This window comes from Drosophila obscura, unplaced genomic scaffold, assembly GCF_018151105.1.
Source record: "Drosophila obscura isolate BZ-5 IFL unplaced genomic scaffold, ASM1815110v1 contig_150, whole genome shotgun sequence".
Classification (NCBI taxonomy): domain Eukaryota; kingdom Metazoa; phylum Arthropoda; class Insecta; order Diptera; family Drosophilidae; genus Drosophila; species Drosophila obscura.
The window spans coordinates 4,852,983-4,872,773 of record NW_024542736.1 but is presented as its reverse complement, the minus strand read 5'-3'; the positions used below and the strand labels follow the sequence as shown (position 1 = coordinate 4,872,773).

Below are 19,791 nucleotides of genomic sequence, written 5' to 3'. Positions count from 1 at the left end.
AGAGATGAGAATTCTGTTGTGGTACAAACTCAGTCACAGTATGACTCATCTCATACAGCGACTGGACTCGCAATTTGTTTTTTTTGCACAACAATACTGATGATTATTGTAATTGTGCAGTCAAATACAAAATAATTATTACGGGAGTTAATTAATATACAATGCGATTCCATATTCAATGCTGTACATAATATATATGGGCCCAGCAGTGACTTAGAAATACTCGTGACAGATAACAGCTACCCAACTGTTGCGCATCTCTGTTGCCTATCGACTATTGCACATCACTAGTTTCCGCAGCTAAAATCAAAACAAAATGCAATTGCAATAACATTTTATTGAAAACATTCAAAGAAATGGACAAATCGAGGTCCAGCGCTTACGAAAAGTTTACTGGATTTGTCGACCAACTACGCAACACAGAATGCAGGTAGGTTGTGCCTTTTGCTGCGCTGAATGTCTCTGTGTGTGCTGCTGCATTGGATGGAATGTTGTTTTTCTGTGTGGCAGGGGGACGGGGACCGGCAACAGTTTGTTGTGCATTATGGCATCTATATATAAGCATATTTTGATTCCGATTCCACTGCCAAGGCTGTGCTCAAGATGTGGCATGGCCCTCTGCATAAACAACCAGCAATTCGAGCAGCAGCAACATTCTCAAAAATATCTTTGAGGAGTGCACCCGCTATGACGTCATCCCGCATACCTGAGCACTTAATAATCTTGCCATCTGTCTGTCCACAGCCAGAAGCAGAAAATCACCTGCTTCCAGCAGATAGCAGAGTGCATCATGTCGCCCTCCCTCGCGGGCCACATCAACTATGCAGCCCACTGCGGCACGGCCACGAATGTGCTGCTGCTTTTCTGCGAGGATCTCGACTCGCAGACTCGGGTGAGTGCCGAGGAGAACTTGAACAAGATCTTTCGCGCCCTGGAAAAGACGCGGGTCAGCCGCATACTGATGGACTTGTATGGTGAAATCAAGAGGAATGGCAATCAGAGGTAAGCCGAAAACTAAAGCCCACATTAGCAGCGTCTTATAGTCAGTTTTCTCTCTGTTTTAGATCATTGCGCATTTGCTTGAATCTGTTTTCCTATTACGCACCTCACATCAAAGAGAAGCACATCAAATGGTATGCAGTACGCCTGCTGCAATGCATGTCCACCATATCGCAGCGCAAGGAGACCCTGCTCCAGGAGACGCTCTCTGACTTTGTGAAGAACTTTGGCCGCTATGTGCAGCAGGGTCTGAGCGATAGCGAAACCTGCAAACTGTTGGAGGTAGGAAGCAGCCCCTGGGCATCTGTCTATCCATTATTGGGTTGTTGACTCAACTGTCGTATTACTTTTCGCAGATATTTCTGGGCAACATTGGCGCTGATTGTGCAGTGAAGCGCCGCTGTTCGGCGCAAAATTGCATCAGCCTGATCGAGCATGCACGCCACAGAAGCCTCATGGCCAGACATGGACTCAACAAAGTGATGGGTAAGCGGAAATGAAGCGACTGAAGAGAAATTTGCTTTGCCTTCGCACTGTAGAATAGAATAGCCTTCTTTTAAGCCAGAATTTAATGAAACTGACGTGTATTGAATTCGCATTGGGACTGCTAATTTCCCGAATTCGATTGTTTCACGAACTGCCTTCAATTGATGTGGACGCGTACACTAATCCTTGAACTGGTGTCAAAGGGGTTTGCTTCTATTACTGTTTGACCATTTAACGCCCCTTAAAACCTGTATTCTCATCAATAATGAAAATGGTGTTTAAAAAGCGTGTAAAATTCAAATTCTAAAGCCGAATATACCATACATAGATATGTACATACATACATGTGTATATGGTTGGTTGGTTGGATGAAAAAATATTTTTTAATATTCTAAAAAGCCGCAAATCCATGGAAAAAAAACCATGCCAACAAAATGCAAAGAAAAATGCACTGCGGACTATGCAATTGTTGAGTATGAATGGGGGACATTCAAAAACTGGCAATGGCATTGTGAATATGCATTGCCAGTTGCCATCCATGAATTCGTTTTGTCCATCGTGGCACGGCACAGTTGATATAAATTATATTTGTGGATGGCATGGCTCTTGGTTACCTTTTGCCATCATCCATCGATGGACGAGAGACCAAACCGGGTGCCCACACATACATGCATATATTGTATTTGTTTTTTTTATTGAGCGGAATTTGTTTTGATTTTAGACAAGGATACTTGAATGGGTTTTATTTTAGCATTTGCTGACTGGACTGGGGGAATGCGGGACTGGGGGACTGCGGCAAATGCTGGTAACTGCAGCGCACAAAACAAAACCCATAGACATGTGAAAATGCTCAAAAATTGCGCACACAAATCATTTTTTATTGAATTTTCCTGAAAATATTATTGGCAAACATTCGCCAAGAGGTAAATGCACCTTAGTTACAGCACTCATTGTTTTTCCATTTCTATTTTTTATAGCCGAATAGAGGGCCAAAATAATGCAACAAAAATGATTGATTCACTGGAAATAGGAATTTCGAGTGGGAAGTACATCTAAAATATAGAGAAATATATCTACTATATTTACTTTGAGTATTAATTGCTTACTCTGGGTGCAAGAGTGTTTGCGTATATGCTTGAGTCTGACCTCACCGGGGATGCATATGAATTAAATTACAACTTGACTTCACCTTTTGCTCTTTTCTTGTCCAAATGTTTACCTTCAAATCAACTCCTTCAACTCGTGGTGCTGCCTGGCTGGTATTCCTGGTGTTCCTAGTCTTCTCTAGTTCTGTGTCAACTTTATGCCACTTCTACGCAAAGGCAATGCCAGCACAATGCCAGGCAACTCTTCAGCGCATCCTTATACAGTCTGGCGCCTCCTTTTATGGTCGCCCATCATAGCCGGGAGTACTTGTGTCCCGGCATGCCCCAACAAACAGACACAAAGTACGGCCCAGCCAGGGCCTTGCCCTCAGCCTCCAGCACCCATCCCCCATCTCCGCCATCTCCGTTTGTTTGTCTCTGTCTCTGTCTGTGCCTTTGCTCCCTGCTCCCGTCTAACTGCCCTTAGACGAAATGAAATTTATGCACTTGGACACTTCCATGCAATAATTCATGCGAAATTGAATCAGATATTCATTCCTGTGCAGCTTTAAAGCGGATAATCAACGTTGTAAACAAATGCAAGCAAAAGCGAAGGGCAGCAAAGGCAAAGGCAAATGAAAAAAAAACGTGCAGAATTTATGATGCGAAGCCAAACAAAAAGTGCAAATTATTTTTCCTGTCAACTGTGGCAGCATAAATAGCCAAATGTTCCTAAAATCTCCCTTTGGAAATGTATTTCATAGTATTTTCTATGACGGAGCCAAGAATCGCCCCACAGAAGACAAAACTTAAGGCTTTTGGCTCGCTTGGAGGAACCTTCCCTCTCCCTTCAAGAGGCTAATCCGTGCGAGTAGCCATCAGAACTTGCAACTCAATTGTATGTCACATATCCTTCGCTATTAAACACCTGCGTGTGAGTGTTGGTGTGGGGAGAAACTATTAATTGCAGTCTTCAAACGTGCCCAGCATGATCGTTCCGTTTTGTGGAACGAGGCGATGCCTCCACCGCCAATTTTGAAGAAAGTTCTTGCGGCTTTTGCCGCAATTAATTGATACACATGAAAACAGGCCGCAAGTTGTGCTCGGTGGCAAAGTCACTTGGCTGCCGCTGCCGCTGCCACTGCCACTGCCACCGAGGGCCATGTAAAAAGTTTCTCCAGCGAGGGAGAGAGCGAGAAGTGTTTTCATTTTTGCGCCCCAAAGGAAGAAAATGAAAACTAATTGAGTAACAAACTTCCAACATGGCGTTTTGTGATTGGTGGCGTATATAGTACGTAATGAAACGACAAATAAGGAGAGACAACACGGGCCACCAGCCCAGAGATGGAGCAAGCACAGAACACTTGCTCTCTCCCATTCCCCATCTTGTGGGGGCATCTAGAGTGCGGAGTCTATAAATATCAGATGGAAACTTTTCAACGAGATAAATTTAATTGGAGGCAATTTGTTGCAAAACATATGAGGGAAAAGTTTGAAAAGAACACGAAACGAAAGAAGTATGAACTGCAATTGGCCAAACCGGCCGAAACGCACAAGTGGGTAAAGGTATCTATCGATGGGTATCTTTGGCATCGCATCGCATCGCATTTGTGTGTCTGTATCTCTGTCTGTGTATGTATTGAGCAAATTGGAATTGCCAACGCATGCTGCGCAAAAAGAAAACTTTGAAGAGCATTTTTAATTTGTAGCAACAGCAGCAGCAGCAGCAGCAGTAGCCTTAAGTTTTCTCTCCATTAACTAACTTATCCTCCTCTCTCTCTCCCTCTCTCTCTGTCTCTTTGCTTCCATTATAGAGCTCCTTTTGACGGATCAGCAGAGCAACTGCGTGCTGGGCGCCTTGGGGCTGTTGCGGCTGCTGTTGCCTCAGCTAATACGCGGCTACTCGGCGGATAATTATGACGATGCGGAGTCCCTGGCCGGACACCAGCAGCAGCAGCAGCATAAACAACAACAACACCAGGCCACGACCTCCGACTGTCGGCAAATTATTGAAATTTATGATTATTGTCTGCACCTGCTGAGCACGCAGCCCACAACGAATCACGCCATTATAAATGCCACACTGGAGGTCATCAATGGCATACTTCAGGCCCTGGATGCCAGTGCCCCTCTGGTCGGTGGGGCGGAGGGACAGCAGAGTCTGGGCCAGAGTTTGCGCCAACTGTTGTGCAATCAACAATTGCAGCACAATGAGTATTTGCGGCGAAGGAAATCATTAAAAAATCAAATATTCCAATTGAAAAATTACGAAGTGGCGACAAGTCAACAACAGGAGGAGCCCCACCAGGACCAGCACCAGCAGCAGAAGCATCTCAAGGATCTGCAGAATGCGGAGACTGCAATGCAAATGGAAAAGAATTCAAATGCAAAACTGCAGCAAAGGCCCCAGCCAAAGTGTCAACAGCAGCAGCAGCAGCCGGGGAGCCACCACCAGAGCTCGTTGGGAATTAATGCTGGGGAAGATGCCACGACCGAGGCAGCAAGTTCCGTTGCTGATGAAGGTATAGCAAATAAGGCAGAATGCAAGTCGGTGTGTGTGTGTGTGTGTGTGTGTGTGGCGAGGGGGGGATGTGTGAGTGTGCAGTCATGTGGAAATGTGACATGCTGACAGAGGGACGGACAAACAGACAGATGGACAAACCAACAGACAGACCACGCCGAAATCAAGAAAATTGAGCAATTGCACAGCCAGAAAGAGATAAAGATATAAAGAGAGAGTGGGAGAGGGTGAGAGAGGGAGAGAGCGTGCAAGAGCGAAGCGGATACACACCCACACAATGCACATATGAAAATTATTAGTGCATGCTTTTAGGCGGCGGCACATGCAGCAGCAGCAACGAGGTCAAACCAAATTTGCATTTGCCGCCAGCGCAATCTTGCACAAATATTTACACAAATTGTAAGGCTAACCTAACCCATGTCTTCTGCCACTCTGCCACTCTCGTTTCATGTTGTGTGTGCTGTGTTTGTGTTTGTGTGGATGATGATGATCCTTTTGGCTAGCTGCCGAAAAAGCGACGCGCTGCCACATTAGAAATGCCGCACGCAGCATCAGCGAATGCGTTGCCAGCGGCGCTTTGGATGAGCAGCAGCAACAGCAGCAGCAGGACGCCGACGAGGATGATGATGTGGATGTCGATGATGATGATGACATGGAGCTGCTGAGCGCCGAGTGCGATGACTTTACAACTCTGTCACAACTAAATGAACAACAACAGGCAATGTCAGCGGCATTCAAATTGCACGCAACAACAACATTAGTAGCAGGAGGAACAGCAACAGCAGCCGCAGAGGGGAGCGATAAACTGATTGATGTTGATGCCGATGTCAGGGGGATGCCCAAACCGCAGCAGCATCAGTCATCTCTGCAGAATCTACTAGCCGGCAGCGATGACAAATCCCAGCATTTGAGTGACATCGACAATGAATCTTTCAACAGCATCGATTTCGAGGCCGAAATCACAATTGCTGGCAGCAAAGAGCAGCAGCAGCAACAGCAGCAGCCACCAGAGGGGACCCCATCGGAGAATGCGATAGAAACCACCGGCGATGCAACAACAATTGGCACATTCTTCAACAATCTGTTGTCGCATTCCAATGCAGGTGAGCGCCACGCTATACAGCGCATTCATTGTATGACTATGCATAACCCGGGTAAATATTTCATTAGACGTCGGGGGATCGCTTCAAAGTCAGCAGCGAAACTATTTCCATTCAATGTTATTGCATTTCACGGTCTGCCGCAGACACAACCGAATTCTATTTACCTCTTTTTTGCCCATCCCATCCCATACCCGTGTTACACTTGTATTGTGTTGCTGAATGCACTGATGCACATTTATTTTCCATTTTTGGGCTATGAAATTATTTGCATAATTGCGTCAGCAGCGGGAATCGAAGGACAGACGTGACTCGGAGGCAAAACCAATTTCCATGGCGTGTTCTTATTGCCTCTCGCCCAATTGCCAATTGTACTTGCGATTTAATGAAGCGGAATGGTTGCTGCCTCTCCAGCTGATTCGTATGCTGCTGCAAGTCTCCGCGGTATCGCGGGAGTCGACTGAAATTAGGCAATGCGTGCAGCGCATTCCCCTGGGCGAGGGTGAGGGTGCAGGGTGCATGCATCATTTGTCGCTACATTGCAATGCATCTTGCGTGGAGCATTTTGTCTTTTCTGTTGACAGAAGCACAACAATCAGAGGAGGAAAGACAAGAGGGCAAGGGGTATCCCTCAGGGGCCATGGCCTTTTCTTTGGAGACTTTTCAATGTCTTTCTCTTCTGCATCTGCATCAGAATACCTTTTGGGAAGAGTATAGCCATTTGATTTGCAGTGCTGCTATTTGCTGGAACTTCACTTAACGTGTCTTTTGATTGCTTGTCCTTGACTTAATTTATTTTAATATTTAAAACGTTTACTTTTCCTCTCCAAAAAAGAAAATCCATTTTGTTTGGAGGATGCTCGCATGTGCATACATACATATATACATATATATGCCCCGCTTTTTCGCCCTGACCCATAAACCAGAAGCGGAGGTGGTCCGCTGAAAAAAGACAGTGGAAATGAGGGGAGAGGACAGGGAGGGGAGAGCAGGCAGCCCAAGGAGAACTAAGAAATGCAGACATGATGCCAGACCCATGTCCTGTCGCTGGCAATGGGCGGGGGGGATGGGGCGTGTGCTTGAGGAGGGGGGCTGGTAATAAACAAAGGAAATGTACTGCACTGAGCCGGAAGTACTAATTAAGCGAATGAGTTGTGGGCGGGGGCGGGGGCGGGGGCGTACTACCATGTAGAGATAGTGAGAGCGGGAAAGGGAAATGGCGGGGATGGGAAGTGCAGGAGAGTGAGTGCATATAAAAACCCGCATCTACTTGACGTAAATGTTGGGCTTAAATCCGGCATTTCTTGTAAATGTGTATGTACGTCCGTCCGTCCGTTCGTCCTTGTGTGTGTGTGTGTGTGTGCAAGGGATGCGGATTAAGCTTGAAACATGGCAATGCATTTGCTCGACTCGTACTCCCGCTCCGACTCCGCCCACCCACTCGACTGCAGCGACTGGGCCGGGCCCATGCTTGCAACCTTATTGCTGGTTTTCTTGCGCCGCCGCTGCCACTTGGCCAAAGCATCACACTGCAAGTTGGCAACAAAGTGGTTAAGACAAATGGGTTACGTGATAAAATGCGGTTACTCAAATTGCATGTATGCAAGCTTACATGTTGTGTCACAGTATACGTATACATATAAGTGTTTGTGTGTGTGTGTGTGTGTTGAGAGGGGGTGTAGCTGTATCTATATCTGTGTGGCATGGGTTTATTTAGCATTGCCAGAACCGTCAGCCAACCAGCCAGCCAGCCAGCCAGGATGGCTGGAACGGGCCAAAACGAGAGGAGCCAGCCATCAGTTGCTGCTGCACTTTGCCTGGTTCGCGTTTAGCTCTGCTTTTTTTCACTCCTTCTGTTGTTTCCTTTTTCCGCATGTTGCAGTTGTTGCAACTTCTGTTGTTGTTGCTGCTGTTGTTGTTGTTGTTGTTGTTGTGCACTTATGCGCTATCAGCCTTTTTGCGCTGCTTTGCTTGTCCGTCCGCGGTAGTTATTGCCGGCTGTTTGTTTTTTATATATTTTTTGTATAAATATATGTACATATGTATGAGCATATATATCTATAGATATATACACAGCCAGTGAAGCAGCCGCAGCGGCCCATCTTCATCTACAACAGAGGGATGATCTTTAACCCCAACCATTTTAATACTCTACAGATGAGTGTTAAGAGTCAAGCGTTAAGAGTTTTCGATTTTGAAGTGAAACTGTGATTTAATTTATTTAAATAATGATGATTTTATAGCAACATTTGGATGTCTTACTGGACTTAAAAACTATTAAAAAAAAAAAATTTTAAAAAATCCGAAGACCAACTTAATGGGCTTTAATATTTATTTGCTACTGGAATATTTCAATTAAGATAATCAACGACCAGAAAGTGTATTCCGGTTGTCACCGCTTTTCCACAGGGATACCGCATTTTCATAAACAATTTTTTACGCCTCTTGTTCTTGCCTTTGTTTTTTCGTATGTCTGTTTGCGTGTGTGTGTGTGTGTGTGTGTGTGTGTGTGTGTGTGGAACTGTAAAAAACATTTGCATGTGTGGCTCTAGTGGATGAGGAGAGGGTTTCCCCCGTCTGTATGTCAAACATAAAGTAGCAGCCCTTCCTCCGCCCACCGCCCTCAATTACCATTACCCAACGGCACCCAAAGGGAGAGTGCCCCACGCCAGCTCAATCCTGTTGCCGCGCGTTTTCCGCTGTTGCCCCTCGTTGCCTACGCGGTTTTCGTTGTCGTCTAGTTTTGGGTTTTCGTTTTTTTTTTCCCCCTTTCTTTGCTTATGCGCTTCAAAGTTGTATTTCCCATTTTCGTGTGGTGCCATTTTTTGTTTTCATTTTTAACGTAATTCCCACAATGGAAAAAATGAAACTGCTCGACAGAACTTGCAGAGCTGCTGCCGCTGTTGCTGCTGCCGCTGTTTTCACTTTTACGGAGGCGAAACTATTAAAGCAGAAAATGGCAGCCAGCATCAGTGGTTGCCCCCGTTCCCCTCCTGGGAGCATAATTACATACATTCATGAAAGTTCCATGAAACTGCACGGAAAACTCTCTGATTTTTGTTTTTATGGTTTTATGGGCGTAACGCCACCGTGTTGCTATTTTCGGAGTAAATATTTGAGAGCAAAACATTTAAATCGGAATTAATTTGAAGTTTTTTTTTTACACCTTGGGAGAGGCTATAGGGATTTGAAACTGGCTTTGCATTTACCCTAAAAGATTGGAAAGCTAAGTCATTCAGATATATTACTACACAACGCTGCTACGCTTAATAAAAATCGGATTACATTGCATCAAGTGATCTGCAAGTCTATTCAAGTCTATACTTCCTTCTACTTTACATGGAGCCTATATGCCATGGTTTTACTAAAAAATCCTTGCCCCTTGGGTCATCGTATTCCTCCACAAATATCTGCTATGCCATCACTCTGACCATAAAGTGGTCTTCTACATCCGCTCGCCACAGTTCCAGTTCGCAGTTGGAGTTGCCATCGTTGGCTGTTCTAATTTTTACAGCGCTTGCATGCGGCCGGAACATCCATTAGAACAACAACAGCGGGGAGAGAGAAAGCCACACAACAAGTGCATCTAAAAGATGCAGCAATTTTTAACCCACTTAAGTGGTCACTGGGAGAACATGCACTCCGCACGCTGTACTCTGTACTTTGCACTCTGTGTACTTGCCATGAATTGAAGTTTTCAATTAATTTCCAATAGAGTCCAAGAGAAAAGAGTTGCCCCGCGGTACCAGGCAGGGGCAAGTTAATAGAACAACATAAAAAGCAGCTAAGGAAAATAGTTTCAGTGGTTTTAGCCACACACACACACTGTCCCTCCCCCTCCCACAATTGTTTACAAAGTTTGCAATTTTCCAGCAGACGAATGTCTGCCTGGTAATTGGCCATCTCCATCCCGAGTGTAAGGCTGGGTCTTGGCTCTTGGCTCTTGGGTGGAGGAACCGCAAATTAGCCAACGCCATCGCTGGCATTAGTGTCAAAGCCGACTTATCTGCTAAACTTTCGACTGGACGCACTAACTCAGAGGCTTTTGTGCCTTCGTGCTTTCGTTTGCTCTTCTGCTTGCAGCCTCGGAGTCGGTCAGTAAGCTCTTTCGTCAATCAAGTGTTGGCTCTAAGTCCACGCCCTCCAAGTCGGCGCCCGCTGATAAATCGGACGCCGTCTCGACGGCCTCACTGACGCTCTCGCTGAGCTCCTTGGCCAGCAGCAGCATCGGTCCACCGGAGCGCCAGTCCTCGATTGCGGAGACACCCACGACTGCGGATGACTCCTGTTCGATTACCGCCTCCTACACGGCATCCACGGCCCTGATGATGGATGCGCCGGCCGTGGCCTCTAAGCCAGAGACACCGCAGCGTCGCTTCACGCCCAATGGTAAGTCCAGTTCGGTCGCCCACACAGCAGAGTGCAGATGCAGCTAATTAGAAGCTTCACTCCCCTTAGCTAATCCCTTTCTAGTGGAGAACTCGCCGCTCAAGCAGACCATTGTGGGACGTGCCCTGATCAGCGTGAAAATTGGCAGCATTCTGGAGCAGTCGCTGGTGTACTACACAGCCCGCCTGGTGGCCGCAAGGTTCCTGCTCAGCGGACAGGCGGCGGCTCTGCAGTCGGACAGCGTCAGTCGAGTGTCGATCAAGAGCCTCTCGCTGGCCGTGATCGCTCAGTGCGTGCGCCTGACTCCGCGTGTCCTCCAGCTAAGCCTGGAGATAAGCGACCAGGAGCTGGAGCTGCTGGAAGACAACAGCCAGTTGGGCAGTGGCGATAGCACCCAGGCCTCAAGCCCCCACAGCAGCAACACCTCCCAGGGGGAGCCGGACAAGAAGCCGTTGGACAGTTCGCTGCTCCCAGCGGACGCCGAGGACAACCAGCTCCTGCTGGACATCAAGGATGATCACTTTGGACCCAGCACTGGTCCGGCCTATCTGCAGCAAACGGCACCCACGCTCAGTCGCAGTGCCGATGCGACGGTTCTACTTCGGAGCATCTCCGCGGCGGAGTCCGGCAAGAAGCCCAGCAGCAAGGACCATCTGTCCAAATCGGAGATCGTTGGCAGCGCCTTTCGTGCCACGGTTGCCCTGCAGGACACGCCCCCGATGAGCCTTCCCCCACGTCCGCCCAAGCGAACCAAATCCATGCGCAGCCGGAAAGGAATTAGCTTCGAAGCGGAAGCGCCACCAGCCCCTGGCTGCCAGGCCCTATCGGATGTGCTGCTCTTCCACGATCACTGTGATCCGATCCTACGCGGTGGCGTCCAGCAGGTGCTGGGATACTTCCTCCAGTCAAGCGGCGCCGGTCTCTTTCTGGAGCTGCAACGTGGTCTCTGCTTGCAGCACTTGCTGGCCATTTTACTGAAGGTGAGTCTCGGTGCAAAGCGCACCAGAGTATCTTAAGCGATTGTCGAACAAACTGTACGAGTAGCATCGCCCCATGGGCATGCGGAGAAAGTTCCTTTGATGGGGCTCCTCCTACTGCTGCTCCGCCTAATGGTAAGCCACATTACATGTATGCTAACCCGCTTTTGTATATCTATCTGGCTATATCTTTGTCAGAGTCCGCCCTTTACTGCTTTATCTCTCTGTCTTTTCCATCCAGCCCCGCCTGCCCACCCAGTGTATATGCATAACGCATACGCCACATTGCACGATATGCAACATGAATGACACTACTGGAGGGGTATTTCTCTTTAGCTATGCATTTGGCATTAGTTGGTTATAGCAGGGAAAACTCTCATAGCTTATAGCTTTAAAATCGTTTGAAATAAACCAAAAGTGAACATTCAAAAGGGAACTTTGAATGCCGAACTTTGAGCCCCATTCATATACAAATATCTAATACATTTTGAGTGGGTTATCTTTCCGGCTAAGAGTATTCAAACTCCACCTGTGTGTTGCATATTTAGTTGCACTTTTCTTTGCTCTCTTTTTTTTTCCCTACCCCTTGCCCCTTGCCGTGCTTGCCGTGTGCAAACATTCTTCTACATATATCTATAAATATGTGTGCCCCCACCTTTTCGCTGTACTTTTTTTCTATGTTAAACCATCAAGCTAACATATTTTAACACATGCAGGCAAACACACACACACACACACAGAGAGAGAGAGAGACATGGACACGGACCCGGACACGTGTCCATATCAATGGCTGTTGCCTTTTGAATATTTTTCCAGTGACTTCAACCTCAGTCGGTGCCTCCTCTCTCTCTCCCTCTGTGTTCTCGAAGTTGCAGTTGCAGTTGGCGCTTAGCCGACGGCATTTTGTATGGCTGTGTGGCTATGTGGATGGCTGGGTTGTTTTTCATTTGAAAATAAGAAAGAAAATTCTTATCGCCTTCGCAATGTGCAAGTGCAAATGCCCCTAAAGGGAGCACAGCGCACAGTGTATCCGTTGCCATCTCACTTTCTACTTTCCCACCCAGCCACACGAGTGGAGGGGCACAACACACAGCACACACCCCGTTCCTGGTGTTCCTGCTGTTCCTTCTGGGGGTATGGTAAGCAGAATGTGCGCATAAGTTGCACATTGATTTCTGTCTGGGGATTGGTCGTGGCTGAAAGTTGGGGTTCCGATCCGGGGCTGGTTTCTTATTGAATTCAATAATTTAGTGGCCGGCACCGAACATTTAAATTGCTGCTGGCTGCTAGCTGCTAGCTGCTGGCTGTGGGGGCTCTCCCCAAAAGTGCAATTTGATTATGCAATGTTGTTGCTCCAAAAGTATATGCAACCAAATGCACGCGCAGAATGGAGATGGAGATGGGCATGGGCAATGGGGAATGGGTATGGACTTGGCGGTGGGACGGACGTGGGACGTGCCAGATGAAAATCACATTAGATGCCTGCCGTATAATGGCCGAAAATCCGTCTCAATGGCACTTGCCAGCATACAGAAGTCGGAGGCAGACCAGACCAGACCCGCTTTCGACCGCTGCAGATAGAGAGATAGAAAGATGCTGAAAATAGGAATTGGGAAGATCTTCCCCAGAGCAGGCCAAAGGCAAAGTAACTTTGATAACAATAGCCCTTTGGCCCCGGACCGGGTCTGGAGCAAGGAAAAGCTTGTTAGAGATTCGTTAAAAATGCACACACTCTGCAGATGGATGCCCGGATGGCGGATGGGCGGATGGCCGGAGTGGGCGGAGTGGGTGGAATGGGGCGATGCTTTGGGGCAGCTGGGGGCAGGCCACTGTGTGTGATTGTGGGAAACTTTTTGCTTGTGCAAACAATAAAACACAAATTCGCTTAGCCAACATCTCGTTTTGCTGCCACACAAAAACCATCTTATGCCTGTTCTCGGTTCTCAGCTCTCGCTTCTCGGTTCTCGTTCTCTTTCTCCGTTCCCGTTCTCGTTCTCGAGACCAAATGTACTATAAAGAAATTTAGCCAAAAAGTTTTCTGCTTTTCTGCTTGTACCCCACTTATGTTGCAGGGCTTTGAGGACGAGATCCACACAGTGGTCATACAAGCGTTGAATGCATTCGATAAGATATTTCCGCATGTGGTGTCCAAATATTTGACAGCGCCGCCATGTCATTATCATGCTCATCAGCAGCAGGAGCAGTTCCAGGCAGTTCCAGAGTTGGAGCTGAAGCAGGAACAGGAGCTGCAGCGACATTCAAGTGGACAACAAAAGCGTCCGGGCCAGGCGCAAACATTTGGCCAACAAACTTTTGCAAAGGGCCAGGATAATGCCTTAAGCAGTCAGCCACAGCAACAAAGGATCCCTAACGATGGCAATGTCGATGTGGATGACGATGACGATGCCAATGCCCCCCATCCCGTTGCTGTTGCTGCTGCTGCTTCTGTTGCTGGGACATGTGCCAACTCCAAGTCTTCGACCACTGATAATGATGAGCTACTGGCTGCTCTTTTGAATGATTTTCAATTGCAATCGACTGGGCTGCAGCAGCAGCAACAGCAACAGGAGGGGCTGGCAAAGAATAATGGCAACTGCAACAGCCAGTCGGGTAATGAGCTCGGTAGTGGACTTGGACCCTTCTGCGTGTTTGCCATCTCACCCAAATTGCTCTTGAACAAACTGCAGCTCTGCCATCACAATAAATATTGGTTGGTCCAGAATAAATACGCCGAAGTTATTTCAAATTTAAATTACGTGCTGCTGCGCTCTTACTACGCAAATGTCCGGTGCGGCTTCGACAGCAGCAGCAGCAGTGGCAGCATCCAGCATGAGGGGCACAAGGAGGAGGGACAGCACCCGTCCCAGAAGGATGCCTGCGACTGGAGCAAGGACGCGCTCGACGAGGACATTGTCTGCACTTATGAGGTAAGCAGCTAAATCGTCTTATTACAGCCAGGCCAGGCACGCCGTCTTGTCTTGTTTATTGTGCAGATTATTCGACGAGTACTCGTCCACGTCCTCATCCTCCTCATCCTCTACTCGTATGTGTTCCCATTCTCCTCGCCTGAAAAGCAATTCAATTGCTGGCCACCAGGGGGCTATACTCCTCTGACAACTCTTATTGAACATTTGTGCACTCAAGTGTGTGGCCGGGCTCTTTGTGCATTCTGGCAGCGAGTGTGTAGCGCATCCTACTGCCGCTGGCTGACTGACAGTCAGAGGGGGTTATTTGCGGCCCTTACACATGCATTTGTTTATTTATTATTTTGACAAAGCCAAGCAATTTGCTAAATGGCAAAAGGAGGGACACGATAACTGCACTGACAGTCGTCAAACAATTGAGGAAAAGACGATTGACGAGGGATCAAATTGAATGCCAAAAATTCCATTACACGCTCTATCTTTACGATGAAAACTAAAAATAATATCTGTTCCGGATTAACACTAATAATATACTAACTCTAATCCAATTATTGTTCCAATATCTATCTCAATGAGAGCCATTTGTATTCAAATCTCCGCCCACAATCCCGGCAATGGAAAGCCATTTAAAGTTCAACGCCGAGCCTAAGGCAAAGGTATTTCCAACTGCGAGTATGATTCACCCACACCAGCAATCCGCTGCGATTCTCTAATGATGTCGAACCAAGAAAAGGGCAAACCGCATCTGCAGAAGCGAACCAAAAATTGCCAAACTGCATAATGAAAACTTGGCTCACTTTTTGATTTACAACGTGCAGTCGACTAACTCAAAAACACTTTTGCGATCCTTGCAGGCGCTCTTTCTGTCTGAACTTTTCCATCTGCTCGGCGACGATGATGCCCGGGTGCGGGAACATGCCGCCTGCTGTCTCTGCCGCTTTATAATGCAAACGGCGCGCCAGGAGCAGCAGCAGCCATCAACAGCCCCACCCACGTCACCCACTTCGATGGATGTAACAGCGGAGGACGGCAGCGGCAGCGGCATCGCCACCGAAATCGATGGCAACGTCAACGCCGAAACTCAACAAACTAATTTCAATTTGCTTTGGGATTTTTTCGACTATCGCATATTTGGCAGCATGTCCGTGACGTTGCGTAATTTATTCCGGGCCAGTTCGACGATTGGGCCGCCGCTGTCGGAGCTGGATGCATTCGCATTGGTTGGCGGCCACGGCCTCTCCAGTGGCGCAGCCGTGTGCCCAGAACTTGTGGCCACATCCATGCTGGGCCCATCGTCAGGCATGGCATCCGCCTCCGCCTCCGCATCGGCAACGGCATCTGGAGCGGCCGCCTTCGCGGCGACGGCCTACTTTGATGGCATGGCCGAGGGGCATGTTTTTGCCCTGCCGATGCCACGTCAAATTGCGCACGAGGAAAAAGTTTTGGCCAAAGTTTTGTATCGCATGACAAATAAATTGATGACGCTGAATGATAAAAATTTGCAGGTAAATATTTGTGTGCCACCAATCGAACGGAATCGAAACGAAACGAAACGAATTGAGTGGGAGTCGACGAAGTCGAATGCTGCTAGCCCACAACCCCACTCTTTAAACTTTAAACTTCTCCCGTTCCACAGTTTGGCATAATTTACGCGCTGCGGCTGCTGCTGAGGCACTTCAATTTTGTGGACTACCAAGGGGGCCTGGCTGGAATTCAATTTCATTGAGATTTGCATTAGCTACGCTTACTACAACAATGCAACGGCTGCGGACCTGAGTTGCCAGAGCGATTTGATTGATGTGATGGGCAAATTGGTGGCAGGTGAGTGCAGCTCTCGAGTAATCACCGATCCAGAAGGGTTGCGGGGGGCAGGCACTACACTATAACTACACTATACTACTGCTCCAGAAGACATTGTACTTCCTTGCACACCCTCGCCCTTGCCCTCGCACTCCCCCGCATTTGAATGCATGTGAATAGTCAGACAGATGTGTATTGAATGTGGATACATTTGCGTATGAATTGCTGACTGGCATGCCTGATGATTGCTTTCGCATGCCTCACTGCACCCTCGATATTTCCGATATTTATTCGAATTGTTCGACTGGGCGGGCGGACGGACGGATGTTCGACCGTACCATTGTGCAGCACTTTGCGGCGGCGGCGGCTCGTTTGGCTAATTTAATTTTACTGAAATTACAAGAATGTAATTTTTAGTTTTGCGACTGCATATTTAATTGCATTACGCTGTAATATATGCTGTGGAAACGTTTGCATAAATCATTTTAATTAATTGTTTGTCATTAAATAGATTTGCATAAATATTTTCATGTTGCGGTGTAAGTGACTGCCGCGCGTATAGTATACTATATATATCTATACATTTTTTCCATCTATATTATTTTTAAATTTAATCAAGAAGCACGTGAAATTAGCATAAATATTTTTAAATTTCCGTTTTGCAAAACGTTTTTATGGCATTCTCTTAAAAATACTTGATACATCGTTAAAAAATTAGCCACACAAAAAATAGATGCACATTTTTTATGGATTCTTTTTTACTCTGATCGAATTTTGGATGCACTTTATAGCTCCATATACTAATATACTAATACTAATATAAAATATACGGCGGGGGCCCCGCCCCCCCCCCCCCGGAAAAATAGATAAAATTTCTTTCAATAAATTCGAAGACTAGACGAAATTTTTCTTTATAGATTTACGTAATCGTGGCTAACAAAAATATATGTCTCTTCTTCTGTATATTAAATATTAGATGCAAAATCGATGAAAGCGAGAATTGATTATTAGATTAATAGCAAACAAAATTACCTTCCACTAAGCCATAATTACTTATGAACTTAGTGGCTTTTTAGATATTCAGAGTTAACAAAAAAAAAAACATTTTTTAGATAATTTTTCACCACATGTAAATTGAGCCTTACTTCCTATCAAAATCAGTTACTATTACTACACTATCCAAGGGCAAAAAAACAAAGTTAACATGAAAAAAGGTGCATTTAATTCAATTTTGCAATCAGCAACAATAGCTGCAGTTTGCGCTGCATTCAGAGCCTACAATTTACCCATAATGCAGCGCCACATTTTAATTAAATAATTTTCAACAGCATCATTAACAAAGTGCGCCCAGCAAAAGCAAATGCCGACAACTGTAACAACATCCACAGCAATAATGCAGATAGCGCGCTAATAAACATTTCAATTCAATTTACAAATATTTCACATGCGTATAAAACACAAAAAAACAAAAAAATATATTGGAAAACACAAAACCAAACTTTAACTCGATTTCATTAGTGGCATTTCACACAGAACACCACCCCCAAAAAACACCTGCCCCAGTCGGCGGGGCACCCATCGTGCAGTACAAGTACATGGATTAGAATGCTTTATTTTCGCGTTCGACGGAATGGGGAAGGGGAACAATGTCTGCCGCTTTATTATTTATTATGCCGGCCGCGTATTTGCTATTTGCACTAATGTAATCCTCCATAATCAAAAAGTAATTAAATTATTAATAAACCATTAAATGTTAAACAATTTTTGTGTCAGTGGCGCCGCCTGAATGGCGGCATCACTCCCTGGCCTCACTCCCTGCCTCGCGATAATTTGCATTTTGTTGGTTGCATGCCTTGCACATTGAACAATTTCATTTTTAAGCCTTGATATGAGTCCTGAGTCCTGCTGTTCGCGTACGCATTGATTTGAAAACTAAATCGTCAAAATGTTTTGGCGTGTGTCGTGTGTCTGGTGTCGCGTTGTGTTTTGTGATAAGTTTTGACAGTTGCCAAAATGCTTGTTAACCGTTTTCAATTTCCCAGAAACAGCACAGCAACAATTGGCCGCCCACAGTTCGGGCCTGGCTTAAAGCCATCGAGGCAAACCTTCACAGCTGCACACCTGCACACAGCCATGCGGATCGTAAGCCATAATGCATTACATATTATGTCCGACTTAATTCCTTTGTTTTCAATGAGCTAATGAGCTTTGGGCCAGCATTTTTCTGTGTGGTTTTTTAATTTAAAATACAAGCATTCGTGCAGTGCTTATCGGGTGTGGTGTGCCCTCTTAATTGGCTAAATGATGGCCTCGGGGGTTGATTGCAGTAACAAAAATATTATTGCACACGAAAGCCATAGCAAACAAAGGCAAATTGTGTTGTCTTGTGAGTACGAGTACGAGTATGTAACAGCCAGAAATAATTTATTTATATTCTTTATATTTACACTCTCAATTGTAGCTCCTTTCTCTCCCAAAAAGACCAAAAGAACATATTCTCCCGCCCCATTGGCATCATAGTTCAGTCGCTCCTAACTACCGGGTATTTTTTTGTCTAGGCACTCGACCACAACACATTCTACAACTCTGGCAGCTAGTGATTAATTATTAATGTGAGAGAGAGTGAGAGAGAGGGAGACTTGCACTATTATTATTCCGATCATTGATCATTTCGGGGTGAACTTATTTTTCATCCGCTTATATCCATTACAAACATACATGTACATGTATTCCCATTTCGTGTACGGGTCCAATGGGGCATTTGCCCCCGGCGCCAAAGCGGAAATAAAAAACCAGAGAATCGTGCGATAAATAAATATAAATCGGCAACGGAAGAATGGCGTCGTCTCATTGCAATTGTGTGCGCGATTTTCAATTAATTAGTAAATGTAATGCAAACGGCTATGCCCGAACCCCCAGCAATCCTCTCCAGACAGACACGACGCGTCGGGGTGGTTTGGCAGGAGTTTGAGGGGCCCTTTAAATGGCTCCCTCAACACTTAATTTTTATAAATATTTATGCGCACACAGTTTAATTTATTTGTAAATAATCATTTTTTGCCACGGCACTTCCTTTGAACAATGCAAAAATACAAAAATACAAAAATGCAAAAATACAAAAACACAAAAATGTGTATGGCATTGTTGACACATAAATTGAAATGTTGCGTGTCTCACAGATACACTCAACGACACACGGATGCAGATGACGATACAGATACAGAGACAGACACAGCTACAGCGACAGACAGACGCAGACACATGCACATACATACATACATACATACATACATTAATTAATGCATATAAATCATGGCACACTTTGAAGCGTTTTCCGCTCGTTACCTATGCAATTTTTGCTTTAATTTCACATTATTTGCCCGCCGCCTGGTGGACGCCTTCCTGGCATTGCCATAGCAATGCCAATTCCAGGGCATCCCCCTGGAATCGCATACACACTTTTCAATTGCAAATCCATTAATGCGTTTTTAATTTTGTGAGCTGCAATTA

The 19,791-nt window shown here is 46.1% G+C and overlaps 1 protein-coding gene across 1 annotated transcript in view; it reads left to right on the top strand.

The window, feature by feature from the left end:
• The first annotated feature begins 291 nt into the window (after positions 1-291).
• LOC111067168 overlaps positions 292-19,791 on the top strand; it is a 41,552-nt gene continuing 22,052 nt past the window's right edge. Inside the window, 12 exon segments of the mRNA XM_022356222.2 lie at positions 292-430; positions 745-1,002; positions 1,065-1,281; positions 1,356-1,485; positions 4,385-5,092; positions 5,595-6,194; positions 10,275-10,580; positions 10,650-11,560; positions 13,630-14,484; positions 15,336-15,986; positions 16,118-16,177; positions 16,179-16,302. Coding sequence (XP_022211914.2) covers positions 357-430; positions 745-1,002; positions 1,065-1,281; positions 1,356-1,485; positions 4,385-5,092; positions 5,595-6,194; positions 10,275-10,580; positions 10,650-11,560; positions 13,630-14,484; positions 15,336-15,986; positions 16,118-16,177; positions 16,179-16,302 — 4,894 coding nt within the window. The 5' untranslated portion in view covers positions 292-356.